A 24,040-nucleotide genomic window follows, 5' to 3' on the forward strand; every position below is an offset into this window, starting at 1 on the left:
TAGCTCTGTGCCTGCTGGAAGTGAAAACATGCTAACACGTTTGCCATAACAACACTAAAAGGCGACAGTATTGTGTTTGCAGCTTTCTGTGCTGAACCAAGTGGTCAAAAAGGGAAAACAAAGTAAAAATTAGTTTTTTATTTGGTTATTTCTCATATCCCCTTTAACATAACAAATATTTCAACATAGGTTCACTTTTTCCTTTACAAGGGGTTACGGTATTTATTAGGCTGTATATATATATACACACAAAATTCAACATTAGAATATGTATAGAAATAAATCAAATCAAATCGGAATAACAATAATATTAACAACACAAACAAATCAAAACAAACTAAACATGGGTTATATAAGATCACCTTACATACAAAATTACTATATTATGTATTACAATATAGAGAATAAAATGCTCTGTTTATTTGGTCTCACATTAGACGGCCTCAGGTTATCACCTGCAGTCCACATCCTTTCTAATCATACCATCCTTCAGTTATCAGTCCCAAAGTTCCCCCATTATCTCCAGCTAATCTTAGCATTAAAATCGACGCAGGACTAAGCAGCGTCAAACAAACTCTGTTGTTGTCAAATGGGGGAACTGATACCAGTATCTTTTTTTGCTGCTTAGCATCATGTGTGTTTGACAACAGCCGTCTGGAAATATGTGTGATTTTGGAGTTTGAGCTCTTATTTGGTAGAAACTTTCAGGCGTGTTGCCTCTCTCGCCACACCCTTTCTTCATCTGTTATTGGCAGAATAGTTTCAGTGACATCACTGACTAGGATGTGGCCAGAAACACAACAAGTCTGAAAGTCTTAAGTCGTAAGTCAGAGAAGAGCAGCATCATTTTTTAGTTTGATTCAGTGTTATGACTGTTCTCCATAGGCAGTTTGAAGATCTACATTTAAAAGCCAAAGCTGTCATTTATTTTGTCATACGTTGAATATAATCTTTACACAGTTTTTTCTCCCTTATATAATGATAAATGAAGCTGGCAAGTTTTATATCTGCATGTTTTTTTAGCTTAAACAAACCTTGCCCTGGCAAAAATGACATTTCCCTCAGTGCTTCCTGTTAGCAGACATACTGTAACTGCCTATTGTGTCCTCTAAGCCTCTAATATCACTGACTTTTGTATGGTTTTTATTCATCTAGCTATCCTGTTTAAAATAGATATGCTCCTTCCTGCCAGGAAAGTTAGAGCTTGTTTGCACTGTGGCTAACTGAAAACAGTAGCAGCTATGTCAAATACCAAATTTCATCTCTAGGGCCAAAAAAAGAAATAAAGGATTTTGACTAAACCCAATTTGGTATCTTTCAGCTGTGATAAAGAGAAACATTTTCCAGAGCAGACTTATGAGTTTCAAGGTTTCTACGAGAAAAATGCTAATGTTGAATTATGGATCAGGTCTGAAAATAGCACACACTTGGAAGCAGTTCCTGAAATATTTAAATATTCAGTTCACTGGCTGCTGTTGATGTTCTGAACCTTTTTTTTTTCTTCTAGTTAACCTGTTTTAGCCCACTGTTGAATTCCACTAATTGCAGTGTGAAATGTTTGCTGCTGTTTGCAGATATATGTTTGTGTGTGTGTGTGTGTGTGTGAAACCATGTCTATGTACTTGATCATACATTTTAATGTAAATGAAACAGAACGTGTACTGTATGTTCCTTCCTATTTCACACAGGAACACATGCAACCACACGAGCACATGTTCTCTTTCTTATGCACATATGCTCAGACACATACCCACCTTTCACATACACACTACAACCACACAGTGTGTCTGAGAGCATGTGTACTGCAGTACTTCTGAGTGACAGCACACAAAATGCACCACAAACCCAGATGGTGTTGCTCTTTTCTCAGTCTGTGGATAAAAGCTGGCAAAAGGAAAGTACACTCACGCAAAGACAGAATGCCTTTGTCACCGTACAGTTTGTCCTGTTGCCTTGCAGCCAGTCTCCACTCCTTTTCCAGACAGCTGGAGAGAGTGTGAATCCATGTGCTGTGTGTGCGTGTGTGTGTGTGTGTGTGTGTTCAGAGTGTTCTGGATTGGAGCTTCTAACTTTGCTCTTAATTAAAAGAACTCAAAGGCAGTCAGGTGTGTCTGCAACACCTGCAGGAATAGAGGCCGGTGGGGCCGGTGGTGACGTTATCTGTGTGTACATGATGTTGTGCTTGTGTTCGTGTGACATCAGTGTGTGTGTGTGTGTGTGTGTGGTTTTTATCTACACAACTGTCATCTCTTCTGCGCATCTCAAAAAGCTGCATCTTTTGTTTTCCTCTCAGTTTTTCATTGTCAAATGAAACGACGAAAAAAAAAAACATACTTACTTGCACTTTTGGGCTACTTCAGCATGCATGTGCACCTGTGTGTTAGTGTGTATGTGTGTTTTTACACTCTTGATTTAAATGTAGGCCAGAGAGTGAGTTTGAAAGCCAGATATCTCAGCATTCATGGAGGTAACAGTATGTAATTTGTATTGAAACTCTTCAGCAGGCACCCCATTTAGTACGACAGCCCAAAAATAAAATGATTCTCATTCTTGAGCCCTTTTGATGACAGTCATGATCCTTTTGAGAGGCAACTCTTTGGAGTTCACTGTCAAAATGTGAGATATTTTCTTGCCTATTTTGTTTGATTTTGCTGTTCTGGCTTGTATGAAATTCAGATTTTAAAATGGTTGATGCAGATGGAATCATGAGGTTTTGTGTTGCTGCGGTGAAATAAAGCACCAAGCCATGCTCATTTTAAATGTGCTGTTTGTTAAGGGGTTAAGGAACAACCCTTTCCCCCCCTACAACACACACACATGCACACACACATCAGAAAAAACAGAAGTGTGGAGGATGTTATACTGTAGCAACATTTTAACCCTCTGTTGGCCATGACAGCACTGTAGATACATGTATGCATGTGGTACTACAGTAGATCACTAATCAGCTGAATAGCTGACTAATCACTCACAACAATGTGTTTAACAATCATATAGGGTTGAAACATTTGGATGTCCACATAGTTTTTGCCATGTAACACACATATGACGAAAATACAACGATACAACCACACTTATGTATTCTAAAACTGTTCCTGACTCTCCTGTTTTCTGACAGAATACGAGCGAACATGCTGTTAAACCTCTCAGCTGTGTTTGGTCTTTTACTATCTTGTGTGATTTGGGAGACGGCCTTGTGTTTGTGCGTTGATACAGCTGGGCTGATTTGAGATCTGGTAAATCATTAGCTGTAATATCAGCGACATGGGGACACGGGCGCTGTGACAGAGAATCAGGACGTAGCCTTCCTCCGTCACAGGGGATGGGAAGAGTTCGTGGCTGGCTGGCGGTGTGTGGCTTGGCTGGGTGGGACTCGGAGTGAGTGTGTTGACAGAGAGAGTGAGAGACCTGAGTGAGCCTCGGTGAGTAGCCTCTTTAGTGCTCCCAGACCTCCCCAGCATAAAAGTTTAATGAGAATGCATTCTACTTGGGCTGACCAGGCTCTCTACATCCCTCCCCCCGCTCTCTTTCCATCTCTGTCTGTGTACGTGGTCAGAGGAAGCGATGGGATCATATCAGGAGCAGCAGCACACAACACTGTATGGGACTAGTAAAACCAGCCACTGCTCAGAAAGTGTCTCCATATCCTTCTTTAAATAATGCTAAAAGTGAAATAATCTCTAGAACATGTGGCTGTGTGCGTTTGTGTGAGTGTGTGCGTGTATGTCACACACACACACACACACACACACACACACACACACACACACTCACACAGAGTGACTGTGACGGATCTTTAATGTAACAGCTGCTTTAAATATTCTGAGTCATTCAATCATAGTTTCTATGCGAGCACAACATACTGTGAAAACATATAACCTTGTTTGTCACTTCATGTAAGATACTTTTAGTTTACTGGCTTCTGGTTGATGAGCATCTTTCTTCTTTTTGATAAAGAAAATATGACATTAACATCCTAACTGTTATTACACACAGATTAGCTGAGTGAGCAGTTGCTCTGAGCTAAAGCTAATGTTACATTTGTGGCAGCTGTTTTGCTTGTTTTTTTGTTTTGATAGAGGCATTTAATGGAGTTGTTTATTCGTTAGGCTGATAAAATAAGAGAGGCTGGGTTGTGTATAGGATGAACGAGTGGCCAGTCTTCTCGTCACTGGTGTGGGCTCGTTCTGCAGCAGTAGTCAGGCAGTGCGTGTTCACATGTTGTGGGAGACTGAAAGCCTGAAGGGAGGCGATGAGATATATTTGGTTGGATACTTTCAAATGCTCTTGCTAGTTTTCCCACCATTGATAGATAGATAGATAGATAGATAGATAGATAGATAGATAGACTTTATTGTCTGCCCCAGACGGTGACAGAAATTCTCCTTTGACAAGGCTCCAACAATAAAATACAACACATATCACACACACATGTGACAAGTGAAATGTTAAAAGCAAACAGCAGCCAAGACATGCCAAATATATGTAATGTTCAGTGTCTTATTTCGTGTTGTTCAGGGTGGTTATTGCAATGGGAATAAAGGATTTTTTATAGATGTTTTTGCGGGCCAGTCGGAATTGCAGATTTTGGCTTTAACAATTGAAATGCATTTTTACACAGAACAAGAACTGTGAATTCTTTGTCCCCCATCACTTCCACTGGAATCTCTTTATAAAGGGATCTCTTCAGAGCCAGTATGGAGAGGAGGAACAGTTACGGTAAATGGTCCGTACTTGTATAGTGTCTTTCTGGTAGTTTCTACCACTCAAAGTACTTTTACAATACGTTACTATACATACTACGCCACTAAAGTCACTAAAAGTCACTTGTTTATCACTAAACATGATTTTGTGTTCAAAGTGTAACATTTTGCATGGAAATAAACCACAATGCTAGCAGTGGATCTAATACAACAGTCACAATCCAACACAACAATTAGTTTTATTTGTAGCTCACTATGTGTGGAGGTTAGTCGGGCCCATAGACAATTAAGTGAAGCAGAAGAAGGGGGGATGCAAAGGGGGAGTGGGCTGCTAGCCGAGGCTGCTGGGATAGAGTGAGGGGATTAGAGGATGCCCATAATTACTCCACAACTACTCCACCAACTAGAGTCATGGCTTATACGTCACCCAGCAGGCTGTGTGGGGTCAGAGGCTTTGTACGCTGCATGTGATTTGTGTGTGTGTGTGTGTGTGTGTGTGTGTGTGTCAGACAGAAACAGTGAGGAGGACAGTACAGAATACATGTACAGTGATATGGAAGAGCACATTGTTAACAATAACAATTAGTAGGCTTTGAACTGAAGATATGAGATATGAGTGAGCTATGAGATGGAAAGACATAAAGGAAATGGAAGGAGAGACAGAGGGATATAAATGGAAAAGAAAGAAAAAACAAATGCACGAGGAGGAGAAAGGTGGAGTGACGGACACACAGATATATATACACATACACACTGGGGAGTCTCTGCCAAAAAAGCACTCTGCTCCATAAATATGGGTAAACACTCACAACATCAATAAAAAGAGTTCTCAACATCCGAGCAGCAGCTATGGGAGGAGCTCTGTTGTCTGATAATCTAGGCTGAAGACAGGCTAAAGGTAAAGAGCTAAAGGACTCAGCGTGTAGTGATGGTGCAGCAATAATGGATGGCACAAGATTGAACTGCTGTTCAGTTGATTGGACTGTGCAACAAAACATTTGAACCTCATTAAGAATTTGATTCGACTGTGAATATATAATATTGACATTCAAAGGAAACGTGGTGCATTTCATCGGAGTTCCCGATCGGAAATCTGACCTGGAACGTCCCCTGAAATTGGAAGAACCTCACCGATCCTGATGTCCAAATCCAAGATGTCTGCTCTGTGCATCAATGACAGCGAAAGTTGTTGTAGTGTGCTGTTTATTAGAACATCTGTCTTATTTGTGTCCCAATAACTCAGTCACATACACAGCACCGTCCTACTGCTACCTGTGCACCTGTCGCTATGCTGTTTGTAAGTGCAATGTCTTGGCACTGCTACCAATATCAAGCACAACAAAGGTTTTCCTGGGGGGGGGGGGCGTCCACCGTGTGGTTTTCTGACTTGTACTGGAAAATGGTCAACTCGGGGTGAGACATCATTCCCAGCACTGACTTCCAAGGTAAACAGGGCAAAGAGATAAATATGAGATATAACAAGAAAGAGGTTCGATCCAGTTCAATAAACAATAAAAGCCCCAGTCACAGCTCAGCAAACTTCACTGTCCCTGAACAGAAGCTCAGGCGGTGAACAATCCAGGAAACATTACTGAAATGTAAGTTCTGCGTAGCTATCGTGTCTCTGCATTCGAAGCTATTAGCATGTCCTTTAAAGCAATAAGAAACACACAAATGTCTTGTTACAAAAATGAAGCTGCTTAGAAGTTACTTGTAGAAGTGAAGTTACACATTACCTGTGTGTGACGTAGGTTCCATCAATTAAAACAACTCCTGCCTACAGGGATGTAAAAGCACTTGGTTGCTATGTTCACATTGTCTCTTCTATGACATATGCTCGTAAAAGGACATGTCGTCTCTGCCCAATAAGTCTGGAGAGTCTTTCTCACAGAAAGAACTTAGCTGTGCTGTATCATATAGTTTCTGGTTGTTCTCGTGGAGATATGTTTTGCATTGGGATGAAGGATTGGTGTGGGGAAAAGGTTTTGATGGTAAAAGGGTCTTATTTTCTCTGAGCCTCTGCACACCACAAAGTCTAGATTCTTAATTGAACATTTCACCCCTAAAGCTGTGCACTGCAGTCGCTGTAGATGTGGCTCTAACATTGGATCCTGGAAAGAATGACAGCTGGGAATCAAACCCCATCAAGCCAGGGAGGATTGACCAGATTGTTTGAGAAATTGCTGCCCTATAGATAGATACACACCGGCCATCTGGGTGCTTTATTTCTTCTAGCATTATGACGTTAGTGCCATTTTATAGCCTTTTGACAGTGAAGGGAGCTGAATGCGTAAAAAGTTGTCACAAATAACATCATGGCAGGCAAACAAGTAAACAAAGAAGATGTTTGCATTTGTCTAAGCACCCATCTGTTGCTCTCTTTCTCTTCCCTTTCTTCTTCCTCCTTTTCATCATTTGCACAAACCAGTCTCGAGCAGAATCCGAAGATCTTTTTTCTTTTTTACACTAAACTTAATTCCTCACCTCCAGTAAACTACTAATATTCCTGATTGTATTAACTGATTATCGGTGTTCCTGTGCAGGTTTATCTATTCTTCTCCTTTCTCTCCCCGCTCTTCTTACTCCCCTTCCTCTTTCCATCATCCTGTCTCCATCCTCTTTCCATCATCCACTCCTCTTCTCAAGTGGTATTTATAGAGTGGCTCCGGATGCATCGGCTTCTCTCCTCTGCTGGTCTCTGGCCCACGCTTGTTTCCGTCTTGGCTCTTTTTGTTCATGCTTTGCTTTTTCACTTGTTCTCCTTCCTCCTCCTCCTCCTCCTCCTCCTCCTCCCTGTAGACAACCGTTTGTCTATCCATCTCTTTCTGAGATGGGAAGAATTCAGGGTAAACACACTCCTCACCTGTTCTTCCTGTTTCCTTTATTCTTACCCCACTGTGTCTTCTCCCTTACTGTGTCTGCTCCCTTTCATTTACCTCTTCTGATCAATCCGCCTCCACCCCTCACTCCTCCTTTCTTTTACCTCTTTGCAGCATGTGTCAACACGCCTGTTGTCTTCCCGGTCTCTAGCTCCATCAGAAGCACAGACATTTTCCCTTCAGCAACCTCAACTGTGCTGTCGTACAGTGCTGGGAATATTGATCCATTCTGTTCTTTCAACTACAATCTCCAAACCTCTTGGTGGTGGTGTTGCAAAAAATAAAAAAAAAAAAACAGTTTGCTACACCCCACCTCTGAACAGCCATTGTCTAGTGATAGCTTAGAGACCATCACCTGCTCCACCCTAAAATACATGCTGCTTTTGTATGTCTTCTATAGTGACTTTCAGGGACACGTACAGACAGCTTCTTGTGTCTGCTCCGACTGAGAAAGAGTCCTCAGCCCATTGTTCTAATGGACATTGTTCTGAAACCCCAACAGTCCAAAAAAAGTGTATGTTATCCAAAAAAACAAACACACACTGCCTGCAGTTGTTAGTTCGGAGACTGCTATGGTGCTGAATCAGCTGGGGTTTAGCCATTAAAAGGCCCCCCTTTCTGGCTATACGACCAACTGTCGCACACAAATGTCCAATATTAGAATAAAATCATTAGAGTTTTACCTCTGTGTGTGGCCCCGTCACCTGATTTGCAAGATAATAGGTAAGGTAAGGCTACATAGCCGTATTTATGTAGGTGGAGGTGAAGGTCCTGTAGGATTAGGGCTAGGGTTAGATTACTGGCTGTTGGGCCAACGGGGCATTTTTCAGACTTTTGGGGTTTTGAGTAATGAGCCCTGAGAACAATAGCATGGCACTCTTCTCTGAGGCATCACCAGGAATCAGCTGATGAGACAGAAATAGTACTGCCCTACACACACACACACACACACACACACACACACAGCTTTCCCCTCTCCCCTCCCCATCCTTAGGCAATATATTCATAGCGGTGCTAATTAACAGCTCCACACCAACAACTGGTGACGAGAGTGGAGAAACAAGAGGGGGGAGATAACAAGAACGAGAGAGGGAAAGAGAGAGAGAAGCAGAAAGAGGGAGGGAGTCCTTGGACTTGCCGAGCTCAATATGTAAGGCTGCAGGCGAAGACAATCCCATACGTGTATATGTGGGTTTTCTGTCTGTGTCACTGTTTATATTAGCCCGTGTGTGTGTGAGTGTATGGAACTGTGCACGTGTGCTTGTTTGCTTGCTTGTTTTGACAGGGCCAAAGTGGGGCTAACTCACATGTGGCTCTCCGGCTGTCCCTGCTGGCTCATGGTGTTGACCTAGAGAGAGGAGACAGCCACAGTTCAGCCGGTTCACACCACTTGGACCCCCCCCCCCCCCGGTCACTGTCTGCCGAGGCCACATACTAACAGTGTCAGATAGTAACACATTACAGTAGTGTTAATAGGTTACTTTTCTCAGTAATGAGTAGTCAGGGTTTGTATGGTGCTGGAAATCATTGAAAATGTGAATTTTAAAGTGATGTTTTCAAGGTTTGAAATGTGCTTGTCTTTTTCAATGAAAAAATTCTAATTGTATTAATATAATAAATTGATAACTGACTGAAAAGTTTTTTTTTCAAATATGGAGAAATTGTATATTAAGCCGTAAGGTGCTGGAAATGCTTGAAAATGCATTTAGAAAATTCTCTATAAGTGCCTGAATTTGACTTTGGAAAAGCTGTAGTAGTGGACTGTAAAAGAACCATAGTTAACTGTTCAGTAGAAATCTGCTCAGGATATGTTAGCTTAGCGCTGGGGCTGGATGTGGTGAGAACGTGCCTAACTTCTGCTATAAGCTTTAAAGGTGTTCTGTTTACATGTTGTCTTTTTAACTGTATAGCTGGCAGCTTGAACATGCAGAGATCACCTGGGCTTTGTTTAGAGCTAGGTGCACACTAGAGGACCAGCTTAGTTAGCTAAGTTATCTGAACTCAGCTAGCTTACAGGTTAGTTGAGCTCAGCTAACTCACAGGTTATCTAACAGGTTAGCTGAGCTCAGCTAGCTTATAAGTTAGTTTACAGGTTAGCTGAGCTCAGCTAGCTTATAAATTAGTTTACAGGTTAGCTGAGCTCAGCTAGTTTATAAATTAGTTTACAGGTTATCTGAGCTCAGCTATCTTATAAATTAGTTTACAGGTTAGCTGAGCTCAGCTAACTCACAGGTTATCTTACAGGTTATCTGAGCTCAGCTAGCTTATAAGTTAGTTTACAGGTTAGCTGAGCTCAGCTAGCTTATAAATTAGTTTACAGGTTAGCTGAGCTCAGCTAGTTTATAAATTAGTTTACAGGTTAGCTGAGCTCAGCTAGCTTATAAATTAGTTTACAGGTTAGCTGAGCTCAGCTAGTTTATAAATTAGTTTACAGGTTAGCTGAGCTCAGCTATCTTATAAATTAGTTTACAGGTTATCTGAGCTCAGCTAGCTTACAGGTTAGCTGAGCTCAGCTAACTCACAGTTTAGCTTACAGGTTAGCTGAGCTCAGCTAGCTCGCAGGTTAGTTTACAGCAGGGATGTCCAAACTAAGGCTCGCGGGCCAACTGCGGCCCGTGCTCCAATTTTCATTGGCCCGCAGGAAATTCTAAAACTGTATTGGAATACGGCCCACACTTGGAACCTGCACTGGACTGTATTGTACTTCTTAGTCTCACCACTAGGTGGAGTAACTGTCTTGAACGAGGCAGCTTCATCTATAAAATGAGTAATAGAAGAAGAAATGTGCTACAGGTGACCCAAAATGGCAGAATTAAGGAAACTTAAGAGAGCAAGTGAGTGTTGAAACTTTCAGAAGCAGCGTGCGATGAGTGGACGAATAATGACGATCACTTCTGCATTACGGAGGAGCTGCTTGATGTTAGCTGGCTAAAGAGCAGTTGGCATGATCGGAGTTAAATGGGATGAGCTGTGTGGAGGTACCATGGATGGGGCTCCGGGGGGGCGGGCGCGGGCGCCCTACCATTCTCATGTATACTGGCTATGGCGAGTTGTGGCTCTGTGCTGCAGCGGATTTATTCCCTGAGATCAGAAATTGAGCAGTTTTGAAGAGAGAGTAGGAGCTCTTCATGAGCTCAGTGACCCAGTGAAGAGCCTACAAGGCAAACAGCAGCTTGGACCACAACTAATAAATGAAAGCCCACTAATGGAAAGGCTGTTTTTTTTTCTTGAATCATTTTCAGTTATCAAGCAGAATTTACCTACATTTGATTGATTTTGCCAACTTTAATCCACTAGAGGTGAGGCGATATACATCACCTCTAGTGGATTAAAGTTATATATATATAGCTCACTTCTAGTGAGTGGCCCAGCCCTTTGGATGTTTTTCTGTATGTGGCCCTCAGTGAAAAGAGTTTGGACACCCCTGGTTTACAGGTTAGCTGAGCTCAGCTAGCTCACAGGTTAGTTTACAGGTTAGCTGAGCTCAGCTAGCTCACAGGTTAGTTTACAGGTTAGCTGAGCTCAGCTAGCTCACAGGTTAGCTTACAGGTTATCTGAGCTCAGCTAGCTCACAGGTTAGTTTACAGGTTAGCTGAGCTCAGCTAGCTCACAGGTTAGTTTACAGGTTAGCTGAGCTCAGCTAGCTCACAGGTTAGTTTACAGGTTAGCTGAGCTCAGCTAGCTCACAGGTTAGCTCAGCTCACAGGCTGATAGGTAGAGCAGGCTGGCAGCTAATGTTATGTTGTGGCTTGGGAGGGAGGAGGATTTATATCTAGACAGTATAAGTAATGTCATTGTAATGTAATGTAATTCAGTAAGTAATTACAGCTGCTGTAATTTCAAAGTGTCATTTTTATGAATAACAGAGCTTTCTTTCAAGATTTTGAACTATAGCAGGTGCAGCACAAGTTAATTGATTTTGGTGGTACAATTTATACATCCAGCAGACATAGAGAAACATTCATATTTATTGCAGACATGTTTCTGTCTAGCCAGCTGATGTAAGATATAAGATGTAAAACATTCACTCTCCTTTAAGCTCCTTTTTGGATTCCCCACTCTGTTCACCAGCTAGTCGTTAGCTTGGTCCGTATCCTGTTTGGTACTGGCTAGTGGGATTATAGAAAACAGCTGCCTGTGCAGTTAATGACCAGGAGCCCAATATAATGAGCTATAAGAGGCCTGTTTTTCTGTGCAACTGATGGAGGAAAGTGAGGAAGTGTCTGCTCCACCCAAATATTTTAGCACTCCTCCACCACCTGTGATCCCAGGCATGGTGGCAGACCCCTGGGGAGGCAGCAGGCTCAGGCCTGTAATCAATGAACACACAGTAGAGTGAACACAGAGATCGTGTCCTTACCGGAGAGGACGTCTTTCCCTGTGTCTTCACACGGTGATTATGTTTTTATCCATATGGTTGAGGTCACTCACATGTCTCCTGCTGAGTCAAGGTTACAATTAACATCCAGGTAGTTTAGGTGGAAATTATGGTGACTATGGGAACTGTGTGCCGACTTAGAGGGCATGAATCAGGATGTCACATTGTCTATTAATGGGGTGTGAATTTTAAATATTGCATGGTGTCTGCGTGACAGAGAGATGCACAGGTTTGATGAATGCTTTAGCTGTTGACTGTATTTTATTCATGCTTAATTCTTTACACAGTATTTAGCTATCCCTGAATATTGAATGTATTTATGGAATCTATCATGCATACTGTGTCAGCCTGCCAATTTCCCTTTGCATTGTTACATGTGAGAGCTTGTTACATTCAGATTGATTGATTCACATTGGCAGAAATTGGTAATCTTAGCATTTGTCTTTGGATCTGAACTAAGAAGCGCAGGTACAAATTATTGATCAATTATGATAAGAAGCTGCTTTAATCATTGCTTTGGTGGAAACACTAGGGCGAACAACTGTGTGCAACATGGAAGGTGTAGCTTGTAGTAATTAAACCACATAAAACTGCCAGCAGCCTGTTGTGCTGTCCCCCTTGAGCAATTTAATCAATTCAAAGAGCTTTAAAACAACTTTATGGTCCATATTAGTAGCAAAGGATGAGGGGACTATTTATGTATAATGTACATATACAGTGGTGTGAAAAAGTATTTGCCCCCTTACAGATTTCTTCTGTTTTTGCTTTTTTGTCACACTTACATGTTTCAGATCATCAAACAAATTTTAATATCACACAAAGATAACCTGAGTAAATACAAAAAGCAGTTTTTAAATGATGATTTTATTTATTAAGGGACAAAAGCTATCCAAACCAACCTGGCCCTATGTGAAAAAGTAATTGCCCCCTAAACCTAATAACTGGTTGTGCCACCCTTGGTGGCAACAACTGCAATCAAGCGTTTGCAGTAACTGGCAATGAGTCTTTCACATTGCTGTGGGGGAATTTTGGCCCACTCTTCTATGCAGAATTGTCTTAATTCAGCCACATTGGAGGGTTTTCGAGCATGAACGGCCTGTTTAAGGTCATGCTACAGCATCTCAATCGGATTTAAGTCCTGACTTTGACTAGGTCACTCCAAAACCTTCATTTTGTTTTTTTTGAGCTGTTAGGAGGTGGACTTGCTGGTGTGCTTCCGATCATTGTCCTGCTGCATAACCCAAGTGCGCTTGAGTTTAAGGTCACGAACTGATGGCCGGACATTCTCCTTCAGGATTTTCTGGTAGAGAGCAGAATTCATGGTTCCATCAATTACGGCAAGTTGTCCAGGTCCTGAAGCAGCAAAGCAGCCCCAGACCATCACACTACCACCACCATGTTTGACTGTCGGTATGATGTTCTTTTTCCCAGATGCTGTGTTAGTTTTAGGCCAGATGTAACGGGACGCACACCTTCCAAAAAGTTCCACTTTTGTCCCGTCAGTCCACAGAATATTTTCCCAAAAGTGTGGGGGATCATCAAGATGTTTTTTGGCAAATGTGAGATGTGCCTTTGTGTTCTTTTAGGTCAGCAGTGGTTTTCACCTTGGAACTCTCCCATGGAGGCCATTTTTGCCCAGTGTCTTTCTTATTGTTGAATCATGAACACTGACCTTAACTGAGGCAAGTGAGGCCTGCAGTGCTTTAGATGTTGTTCGGGTTCTTTTGTGACCTCCTGGATGAGTCGTCGATGCACTCTTGGAGTCATTTTGGTAGGCCGGCCACCCCTGGGATGGTTCACCACTGTTCCATGTTATCTCCATTCGTGGATAATGGCTCTCACTGTGGTTCGCTGGAGTCCCAAAGCCTTAGAAATGGCCTTTTAACCCTTTCCAGACTGATAGATGTCAATGGCTATGTTTCTTGTCTGTTCTTGAATTGCTTTAGATCGGGGCATGATGTGTTGCATTTTGAGATCTTTCAGCCTACTTCATGTTGTCTATTTAAGTGATTTCTTGATTCTACAGCTCTGACAGTAATCAGGCCTGGGTGTGGCTAGTGAAATTGAACTCAGCTTTCAAACATGTGGTTAATCACAGTTAATTCATGATTTAACAAGGAGGGGGCAATTACTTTTTCACATAGGGCCAGGTTGGTTTGGATAGCTTTTTTCCCTTAATAAATGAAATCATCATTTAAAAACTGCTTTTTGTATTTACTCAGGTCATCTTTGTGTGATATTAAAATTTGTTTGATGATCTGAAACATGTAAGTGTGATAATAAAGCAAAAACAGAAGAAATCTGTAAGGGGGCAAATACTTTTTCACAGCACTGTATATGTACATAAGTTATGTGTATATGTTTTTATGATAATATAAAATATCTAATGTGGAGTCAAGATTTCACTGAATGGCACTAATTCCCTAACTTTTTGAGACATATTTTAGTTTTTTTATCTTTTCCTGCGGATAGTGATTGTCCAGACCTGAAATTAGAATAAAGCTAGAGATTTTCAGTCAAAGGTGATGAGCTCTTATGTGATTTAGGCCTTGAACACAGATTTGTTTTTATATTAAAGAAGTCGCCTAGTGCAGCTTTAACAGTGCGTGTCTGCTGATTGTGTGGAAGTGGGAGAAAAGACTGATGAAACTGTGGCTCTAAGAGCACGAACAGCTGGTGCACTGACACCCGCTGACACCCAGCGTTTGACGCCACCACGTTACCATGACAACTGGCTGTGCACCCTCTGCTTCTGACAGCTGTTCCCATGGTGCCTTTGCTTGGCTCAGGCCCTGAACTCCCATTGGCAGGATAGATAGCTTCTCAGGGTCAGAGGTCACGTTTATGACGTTGCTGCCGTGGCGATGTCATGTTGTTTTTCCATTTGAATTACGTACAGATCCGTTTAAGCAGAGGTTCGTGTCAACCCCATTGTCCATTTACCATCATCTATGACTGTTACCTAACATCAAAGCCCACTTGAAACATTTTTGAGTGAAAACAAGCACGTGCAATTGAAATTCATACTTCTTAAGAGTATATTTGAATGTGCAGACACTATCTACTTTTATCTGTGTCTTTCTGGAGGACTGCAGTTAGAGGATCCTACTGGATGCTCTATCATAATATCTGTTTTATCTGTTCGAAGCTTCAGTCAGGCATAGCCTAACTGGTGACGGGTACAATGATGATCTCATGCTGGCTCTGCTTTATTGATGCTTTGATGTCGAGCCTGTAGGTTATAACGGCTAGTTGTAAAGTTCCCTTCAGGCATTACAAAACTTTAGCATTTGAACTAGAACATAACATACCAAATATTCGAGAAGAATGCATATAAGATTTCATAATATTCAACGTATCAGCCTAAAGGTGCTAAGGCCGTGTGATAGAGGGGGTTTTATTCTCTAGCGTTGACATTGTGTGTCTTTTTCCAGAAAATGTTCCGTACGTTACATTTTTATCACATTTCATTCAACTGTCCACGTCACAAAATCCCTGTCTCTGTTCCAACCATTCCCTGTGTCAGCTGATTGGCCAAAAGTGGCCCAGTCACCAGTCACCTCCCTGTTCCAGCTCTGTATGGTAGCAGTCTGCTGTCTCTGCTCTCATACTAGCCAGAGACAGTTCGAAAGCCACCATTGAAGAGGAATGTACAATCTGTCGACTCATTTCCTGGAGTTGGAAAGTTTCTTTTTGGCAACTTATCAAAGATTTTTTCAGTGAGACTGTATACTTTGTGGGAATTATGTAACGCTTTGTTTAGACAGCTTGTTTTTCAGTAAAGACAGTCACAGACGGACCTTTTTTCCAGCTCAGAAGAATTCTATAAAGGCACAGCATCATTCTTGGAGTCTGGATAGGTCATGGTGGAGGACTGTGATCTGTCTGATTTTTTCTACCACAAAAAGCTGCTGACAACAGATGAGGTGTTATGTTTTCTACCTGTTTCCTACCTAGCAGCTGAGCACTACAGACCGCAGGACATGTCTTCTTTCAACAGACCCAGGTGATCGAGTTGGATCAGTGGAAAATGACATTTTTGGTCTGTTGACTGGACAAAACATGCAAGTTGAATGTTTTGTTGGGTTCTTGGAGCATGTGGTGGGCGCTTGTTAGTATTTTGTGACATTCTATAGACTCATACAACTTTTATTTTCAGGTCCACAGTATGGTACTCACAGTATGAATTCCTCGTATACCTCAGCAAATGTGTGAACGTCTGCATTGTCTTGACGAATCTTTTTAGACAAATAACTCTCAGACACAACTGTAAAGTCAGTGTGCTGCCAGAGACTTAGCTAGGGGTCGTCTACTTCCACAAACAGGCAAATTGGCTGCAAAGCTGTGAATGAAGCCATCTCCTTTGCCTCTATGTCTCTCACTCAGCGAGGTAATTAAAGTGCCTGTCTGGGTCCCCTATATGAGAGCCATGGTATGCTAATGCAGTGTTCCTTTGACAGTTCTGTTGAGACAACATTGTGGGTGTTTTCACATGGCCTGATTTGCAATTCACACTTGGGTTATTTCCATCATAGGCATCCTGGGAAGCAGGGAAGGGAACGGCTCTGAGCCACGGAGAGCAAAACTGAGCTGAAGTTTCGTTTGATTGCGTGTATGATTTTTTTGAAAGGCACCTTTCAAGTGGTGCTCTAAATGCCGGTTATTTAGCCGGGACTGAAATGTTGCTCGTGAACGTGCACATGCATAACATCGCTTTTGTTTCTGTTCGATTTATTTATTTTCAAAATGATTCACTTATTCATGAACTCCATCACATCCTTTTCTGAGTTTGTTTTTATGAATGTGAGGATATTTAGACAGGAAGATCTGTCTGAACAGCACTGAAGGGTAACGTTTATCAAGTACTAAAAGTTTGTGAATGCATGATGTACCACTAATGGCCAATCTTCAACTCTCCTCTCCTCTCCTCTCCTCTCCTCTCAGAACACTGCACCAACAGTTTGAGAGCTACAAACAGGAGGTGCGTCGCATCGGGGCGGAGACACGGCGTCAGCAGACCCAGCAGAAGGACGATGCGCCCACCTGTGGTATCTGCCGCAAGACCAAGTTTGCTGATGGCTGTGGCCACCTCTGCTCCTACTGCCAGACCAAATTCTGCGCTCGCTGTGGAGGGCGGGTCTCTCTGCGCTCCAACAATGTGAGAAACCTGACCTCCTCCTTTTTCTCTCTCCTTCTCACACTCACCTCATTCCTGCTGTAGCTGACTCCTCCTGCTTCTTGTGCTTGTTGCCATCTGCTTTGTTGCTTCCTGGTCACACTTTGATGAGACCAAAGTGTATTGGAAGAATGGCTTGGCACCAGTCATAGGCCCTTCAAAGCTCATTTTAAGTCTGAGGCTGTAGTATTGTGGAATGGTTATAGACTGGCGCACCTCAGCTCACTTGAACATGAAAGCACACCAGCATAACAGCGTCTGTGTTGCCCTGTGTCTCCTGTGACTGCACTGCAACCATCAAGCAAGCATGTTGGTCAGTGACAGCGCTGACCTTCTCATGCCCAAACAAAGAACAGGACCAGTGAGAAAAAGATAGGCAAAGATGCTAAGAAGGTTCAGACAGGATTTTGAAAGGAATACTGAATTCCATATCATAATCTCACCACACTGAAAAAGTTTGGTTGCGTTTGTAGCTCCAGTTTCAGCTATAGCTAGCTTGCATGTAGATGAATTACAATGGCCACCCATTTTCAGTAGAGTAACACAATCACCTTAATGTCCAATAAAACTTACATGCATACTTTTGTTCTCAATCTTTATGCACATTATGTTCAAAACTCCCAGCCAGTTCAAAATGCATCCATTTTGTAGATCGAGAGATATTTCACTGGATAAATCAAATGTTTAACCTTGTGTGGACGCTACATGAAAAGTCAGGAAATCAAGTCTGTGAGCTGAAAAACAAAAACAACTTAAACAATGCACTGAAAATGCAGAGCAGCACTGCGCTTAAGATAGAGGCCACACTATTACAAAACAAAGGCCCGCACCATTTCACCAAATTATTACCATTAATTGGATCAGTGTGGCAATCACCCATAAACCAAACATGTTTGTGCTATTTTAAGACCCAGCCGTCTTCCATCCAAGCACTCTCTGGGCTCCCCTCCAACCAAACGGAGAGGACCTCCTCCTGGGTATCTTACCTGACTATGGGCCCTCCACCCTTGGCCTGCTGGTCCCCAATCTGTTCAGGATCCGCCCAGACCAGCTGGGCCTGAACACACACTGTCATCCCACGTATGCAGAACTCAAATGCCAATGAGAAGAGGGGATAAAGATAGAATCCGTGATGGTAAAGCCATTAATATTACCTTCACAGCAGGCAGGCAGTTACATGGACATAAAGCGATGAGACTAGCATGATGGAAATGCTATCTATAAATAAAGCAAATAAAGCAAAAGATTTATTTGAAAGGAACTTGAGCTCAAAATAATATCAGTCAATACAGCTTAATTTTATTTTAAAACAAGAAATTCCTTGAGACTTGAGAATTTCAGGTGCCTTTAAGTCAGATCATTGATTAATGTGTAATGAATACTCTCATTGGATTGTTTGTGTATGTATTAATGTGAGACAGATCTGAATTTCTACACTCACCACATTTGAATTATCTTCCATTTCGTGTGTGTGTGTGTGTGTGTGTGTGTGTGCGCGCTTGCCTCTGTTCCTTGACATTCGTCCATCCAAGCAGAATAACACGGTTAGGGTTAGGCTTAATGTGAGTTTTATTTATCATTATTTATTTTATGAAATATATTGTGTGCCATCATTCACCGGTTTAGATATACTGCATGTACAAAAGCTTGCTTCGTCAGAAGTATCCAAACGAACTTTTAAACATAAGAACAACCTGTGTTTTTTCACTTTAAAGAGCTGATTCATCCAAATTACATTAAACCCCCAACAACAACAATAAAAAAAACATTTCCTATTCTCTCCATCTAGCTCGAGAGGTATCTGTTTTTTACTTTCTGTTGAAGAAATAGAAATAGAAAAGTACTCATGCAAAGTACAAAAATTATCAAATGGTGTGCTGAAAGGAAACAGTAAATTGAGTATTTGATGTGGATAACTCTCTTTTTCTCACTGTTGATATTTGCACAACTGCAGCTACAAATCTTTTCTACCCACTCATAAACTTAGATTTCTCATGGAGAGTTTTCCACAGGTTAACAAAGGGTAATATGCAAACATGGGCTTCGAAATGATTCCTGAACATCATTGTACAAACTCAAAAACGTTAAGCCTGTCAGATAGGTTCCAATGAAAGCCTAATTAAGTTTTGAAAGACACAAATCACTATATACGTAGCACTATAGGGGCGCCGTTAAACTGCAACATGAGTTGCTATAAATATCAGGCTATAAACTCTTATTGGTTTCTGAGCAGCTTACTGTAATACTGAATAATGTATCAATAGAGCTGTGTAGTGCCGTCCTGTGCCCTGCAGAAGGCATCACAGCAACATGCTGTGTGGATGCCATCCAAACACTGCTGAGGCCTCAAAGCTTCGCTCCTGTTCCACAGCATAATGGACATACAGTATTTTTAGAGAGGGATTAGTAATGATAGGTTTTATTAAATCATCACACTATATTTCTATTTGTTCACAGCATTCATTAAGCACATTACAAACAGCAAACTCAGTGAACTAATTAGTTTGTATCCTGCGGTCAAAACAAAGATGATCAATTATAGCATAGTGATAATTCAAACATCTTTTCCTTTTGCCCCCTCACTAACACCTGACACCATTCATTATAGCATAAGCCATGAACTCAGTGTGTTTAACGTGTGAATATGTGAAAATGGAAAGATTATGGCAGTGTACAGACAGAGGTTTAGTAAAGGTGAGGCTCGTGGAAGAGTGTGCTCCATGTTGCTTTGGGTGTCCCACTTTCCTCCTTGTGCTGAGGCGCCGTGACACATCCTGATGTTGTCACGGGTCATGAGTCACGCCAAGGTCATGCCAGGCTAGGTCATGCATGTCGCTGCAGCCTAACATGTCAGTGGTCACGTACGTTCTCATAATGTTGTCCCCACCGCCTCACAATCTGTCACTAATTATGAAGTATGTGTATCAATTCTGCAGAATGTAATTAACAAATGTTTGCACCACGTCCTCTTTCCCTTTTTCCTCTTTCCCTCTTGTTTTTTTTCCCTCTTTACCCACAATCTATCCAATATTCCATTTCACTAAATCACCCATTCTGCATTTCTATTTCTTATATCTTTTATGTTCTTTCATTTCTTTCTCTCCTTTCCTCTCTTGCTGCACTTCCTCACTTTTTCTCAACTCTCACTGCGACCTGGACTGCATGCCACAAAGGAGGACAAAGTGGTTAGCATCTTTTCTGTGTTCTCTCTGTGCTGTGAATGTGATATTTGTGCCACTTAAAGGTAAAAACAATACTGGCTGTGTTCAAATCTGGAGCTGAGAATTCTCTTGTCTGTTAACAGCATGTTGACTTCTCCCCTGGAAAGGTGACATCGGCTATCTGTATAAGTTTAGTTTCTTCCATGTTGGCCACTTGTGTAATTTTCCAGTTGAAAGAAAAAGAGTTGAAAAACCAACAACTGCAGATCCAAGGGAGCGAGCTATCGGATTGGAACGGAGCCAGTGTGTGTACAAATCCACTTATGGATTACTGACTTAACTGAACAGAGGGAGTCCCTGATAGTTCATAGTGTTTGTTAACTTTGATGTCTCAGAGCATTTACTGTACTGTGTGGGGTGGAGCCACCTGGAGCTATTGTGTCCTTAGAGGATTTTCTCTCCGGTGTAAACCCTGACTAACTCTGTGTCCATTGTCTGTCTCCTCCCCTTGCAAAGTGTCTCATAGTGAAGGACAGGGTAAGGCTTGCTGGGTGATGGATTTTGCTGCATGGACCACTACTATTGTCTCTCCTTCACACCTGGGTCTGTGCTCATTCACAGTATCAGAACAGGAATTCAGACCCACTATCCGTTTTTTGCCTCACAGATGACTGTGGTTACTTGGTCCCGGGGCAGCTGGCTGGTGATCCCGCATCAGTACTCTAATTCTGAGAATGAATGCAGACCCTGAAAATCAACTGGCGGGCAGAGCGAGCATGAGCCATAATATAGGCTGTTTGCAGGGGCATCTGGCCCTCCTGACCCATCCTGACCCCTCTTCCTATGGCTGTAGGCATGGCTGTGCGGAAAATGGGGCAAATAGATTCCAGAATAAATCTTTGACAAAAATGGGGATGGGAGTTTGGCATCTCAGCTGGCATGCATATAAGAAAGCACTCTAGCCTACAGACCATTTATCCGAATGCATTTTGAATGCACACTCATGCCTGTGCATGCTTTCCCTGCCTGTGTAAGACCAGACCAGCCTTGCCATGGGGAGACGGGAAGGGCCCAAGTATATGTTCCACTTTGTCCACTTCCCTGTTATGCTTGGTCACTGCAAAATGTCTCCCAAGTGTTTGTACCTCTGAGCCCTGTCAAAGCCAGAAATGGTGGAGTGAATGGCAGCGAATTTTAGTTTGGGATATCACCAAGCCTTTGAACAGTCAGAAAGAGGATTCGTTGTTTGACTGGGTTTATGCTTCCCTTGTAAGACAGCAAATACGTAAGAACAGAAAAGGGGGAGTTGACTCATGTCCATCATGCAGGCTTTTGATACGGTGCTTATGGTATACAGCTTTAGGTATTAATGAGTAACTGCTCACTTCTCTTATTTAGCACCTTATGACATGAATCAAGATGGCTCGAATTTGAATGTTAACAGATTTAGGCTCTTCTTCTAGTGGAACAGGCTGTTTGTTAACTCCCCAGCCACCGAACAATCGTGGCTTAGCAACCGTAACTAGGCATGTAAATCTTTGGATTTCTCCACATGCTCAAGTCTTGTGCATGGGCCTGTAGTAGGAGCAAAACTCTGTCTGTAGAGGGTTTGGAGGGACTTTTACAAACAGGAAATATGTATGCAAAAGTATGAGGAAATTGATTAAACAGTATTTTTCACAAATCTTTTCACAAACTTTTAAGAATTCTGACGCGAGTGAGAACACATCTATCAGTCCTTATGTCAGAAACTTGTTAGAAGTCAAATAGTTTGACAGCTTATAAGCTCAGTCCCGTGATTTGAAATGCTTTTTTGGTCTTAATATCATTGTTTGCTCTGTAATTGTGACCGCGATTGCTGCATCTTAGAACCACCTGCACATGCAAGCAGGGTTTTGAAACTTGAAATTCAAAGATAGAATCATATTTGTCAAATTATATTATCAGTGTTGGGAACTTATGACCACTCTTTGGGTTGCTTTGTAAACAGAGAATACCATTAATGCCGGAAGTTTCAATTTTAAATCACTTTCAGTATGTGATAGAAAGGTTAAGCTCGCTCTGAAGAGTGTGAAGAAGCTGATGTGTATTTCATAGCCCTCTCTGTCAAACTGCCCTGCTATTGCCGGTGCTATAGCTTGTTAATGGCTGAGTGTTTGTTTATGTGTGTTTAATGTCAGCTCCAGATGGCTTCCAGAAACTGAACAAACCGCTGACAATCTGTCTCCTTTGTAGAGGAGCACTGCCTCCCAGTGGATAGCAGGCAGGCGCTGGGTCCTAACACACACACACACACACACACACACTCACACACACTTATGATGGTATAAATGATTCAGGAGTTTGTATAACAATCTGGGCCAAATAGATCCCTGGTGTTACGACAAAAACCACAAGACCCTGATTTCGTGCCAAAAATGGCTTTGACCGTACCAAAAATCTGATATTCCGGGCCAAGAGAGGAGGTACTAGGAATGTGCTCCACTGCTCACTCTGTTACCTCAAGTCACTGGGGCCCATATTTCAGATAAATACTATGTAGAAATGTCTGTATTTGGAAAGCAAAGATCAGGAAATCAGTATCTCAGATCTTTTACTTCAGTAACAGTAGTAAAACCAGACTGTAAAAATACTGCATTCAAAGTGTTACTTCAATAAAAGTAAAGTTATTAGCATCAAAATATGGTAGTAAGCTACACAAGAGATTTTTATTTATGCTGTACCAAACGACCAAAAGTACTCTATTATGAGTAATATAATGTATATTATATCATTGAATTATAATTGTTGATCCCTTTAATGATACATCTGGTAAAGGTGGAGCTAATTGTAATTTGTTTAAATATATATATTTATATATGTGTATGTGTGTATGTATATATGTGTGTGTGTGTGTGTGTATATATATGTATATATATATGTGTGTGTGTATGTGTGTGTGTGTGTATATATATATATATATATATACACACACACACACACACACACACACACACACACACACACACACACACACACACACACACACATATATATTTTTACATACTACTGGGCGTCTTGTGAATTCCCACCTAGGGACTAATACATCCTTATTGATAATGATGCTGATAATGATAAATATGCTTTATTAATGATTACATTTCGTATTGATAATCTGAATCTGCCAAGTAAGTAGGGTTAGGGTAATAAAAGATAAATGTGGTGGAGGAAAAAGTACAATATTTGCCTCTGTAGTTGAGTAAAAGGGGAGAAAATAGAAATACTCAAGTTAAGTACCTCAAATGTACTTAAGAACAGTGCCTGGGTAAATGTACTTAGTTACATCCTACCACTGCCTATTACACCAGAACCTACCAATAAAAGGTTTACAGTGTTATTAGTTTGACAAAATCATGTTATACATACAGTGCAGAAACAGAGACATCATGATTCCACACCATATATTATATGACGCAAATATTTAGAGTTTTTAGCAGCTTGGCTCATATGTTTATTTGATAATGTTTGGTGCTCCCTTGTGGTTTGAATTCATCGTGGCCTAACACACACAACAGACACAGATTCACTTTGATACAGCCACACAGAGTCTTGCTCACTTACTGCATCAAGCTGACACTGCACTTTCTACCGGAAGGGAGGATACACTGCATAATCTCAATCATGTTTCTTAGTACTAGATGACTGCTCTCTCCTCCTCCCCACACATCACTCCTCTCACAAAGCACGGTCTCTGTAGTAGCCTT

General features: G+C 41.6%; 1 protein-coding gene across 3 annotated transcripts in view; it reads left to right on the forward strand.

Annotated features, from left to right (window-relative positions):
* The window catches only part of LOC139199485 (regulating synaptic membrane exocytosis protein 1-like), a 69,549-nt gene that overhangs the window by 5,428 nt on the left and 40,081 nt on the right, over positions 1–24,040 (forward strand). For all 3 annotated transcript variants that reach the window (XM_070828563.1, XM_070828564.1, XM_070828565.1), the window contains exon 2: positions 16,905–17,118. In XM_070828563.1, coding sequence (XP_070684664.1) covers positions 16,905–17,118 — 214 coding nt within the window. The remainder of the gene's footprint in view (positions 1–16,904; positions 17,119–24,040) is intronic.

The sequence above is a fragment of the Pempheris klunzingeri genome, chromosome 3 (assembly GCF_042242105.1).
Source record: "Pempheris klunzingeri isolate RE-2024b chromosome 3, fPemKlu1.hap1, whole genome shotgun sequence".
Classification (NCBI taxonomy): domain Eukaryota; kingdom Metazoa; phylum Chordata; class Actinopteri; order Acropomatiformes; family Pempheridae; genus Pempheris; species Pempheris klunzingeri.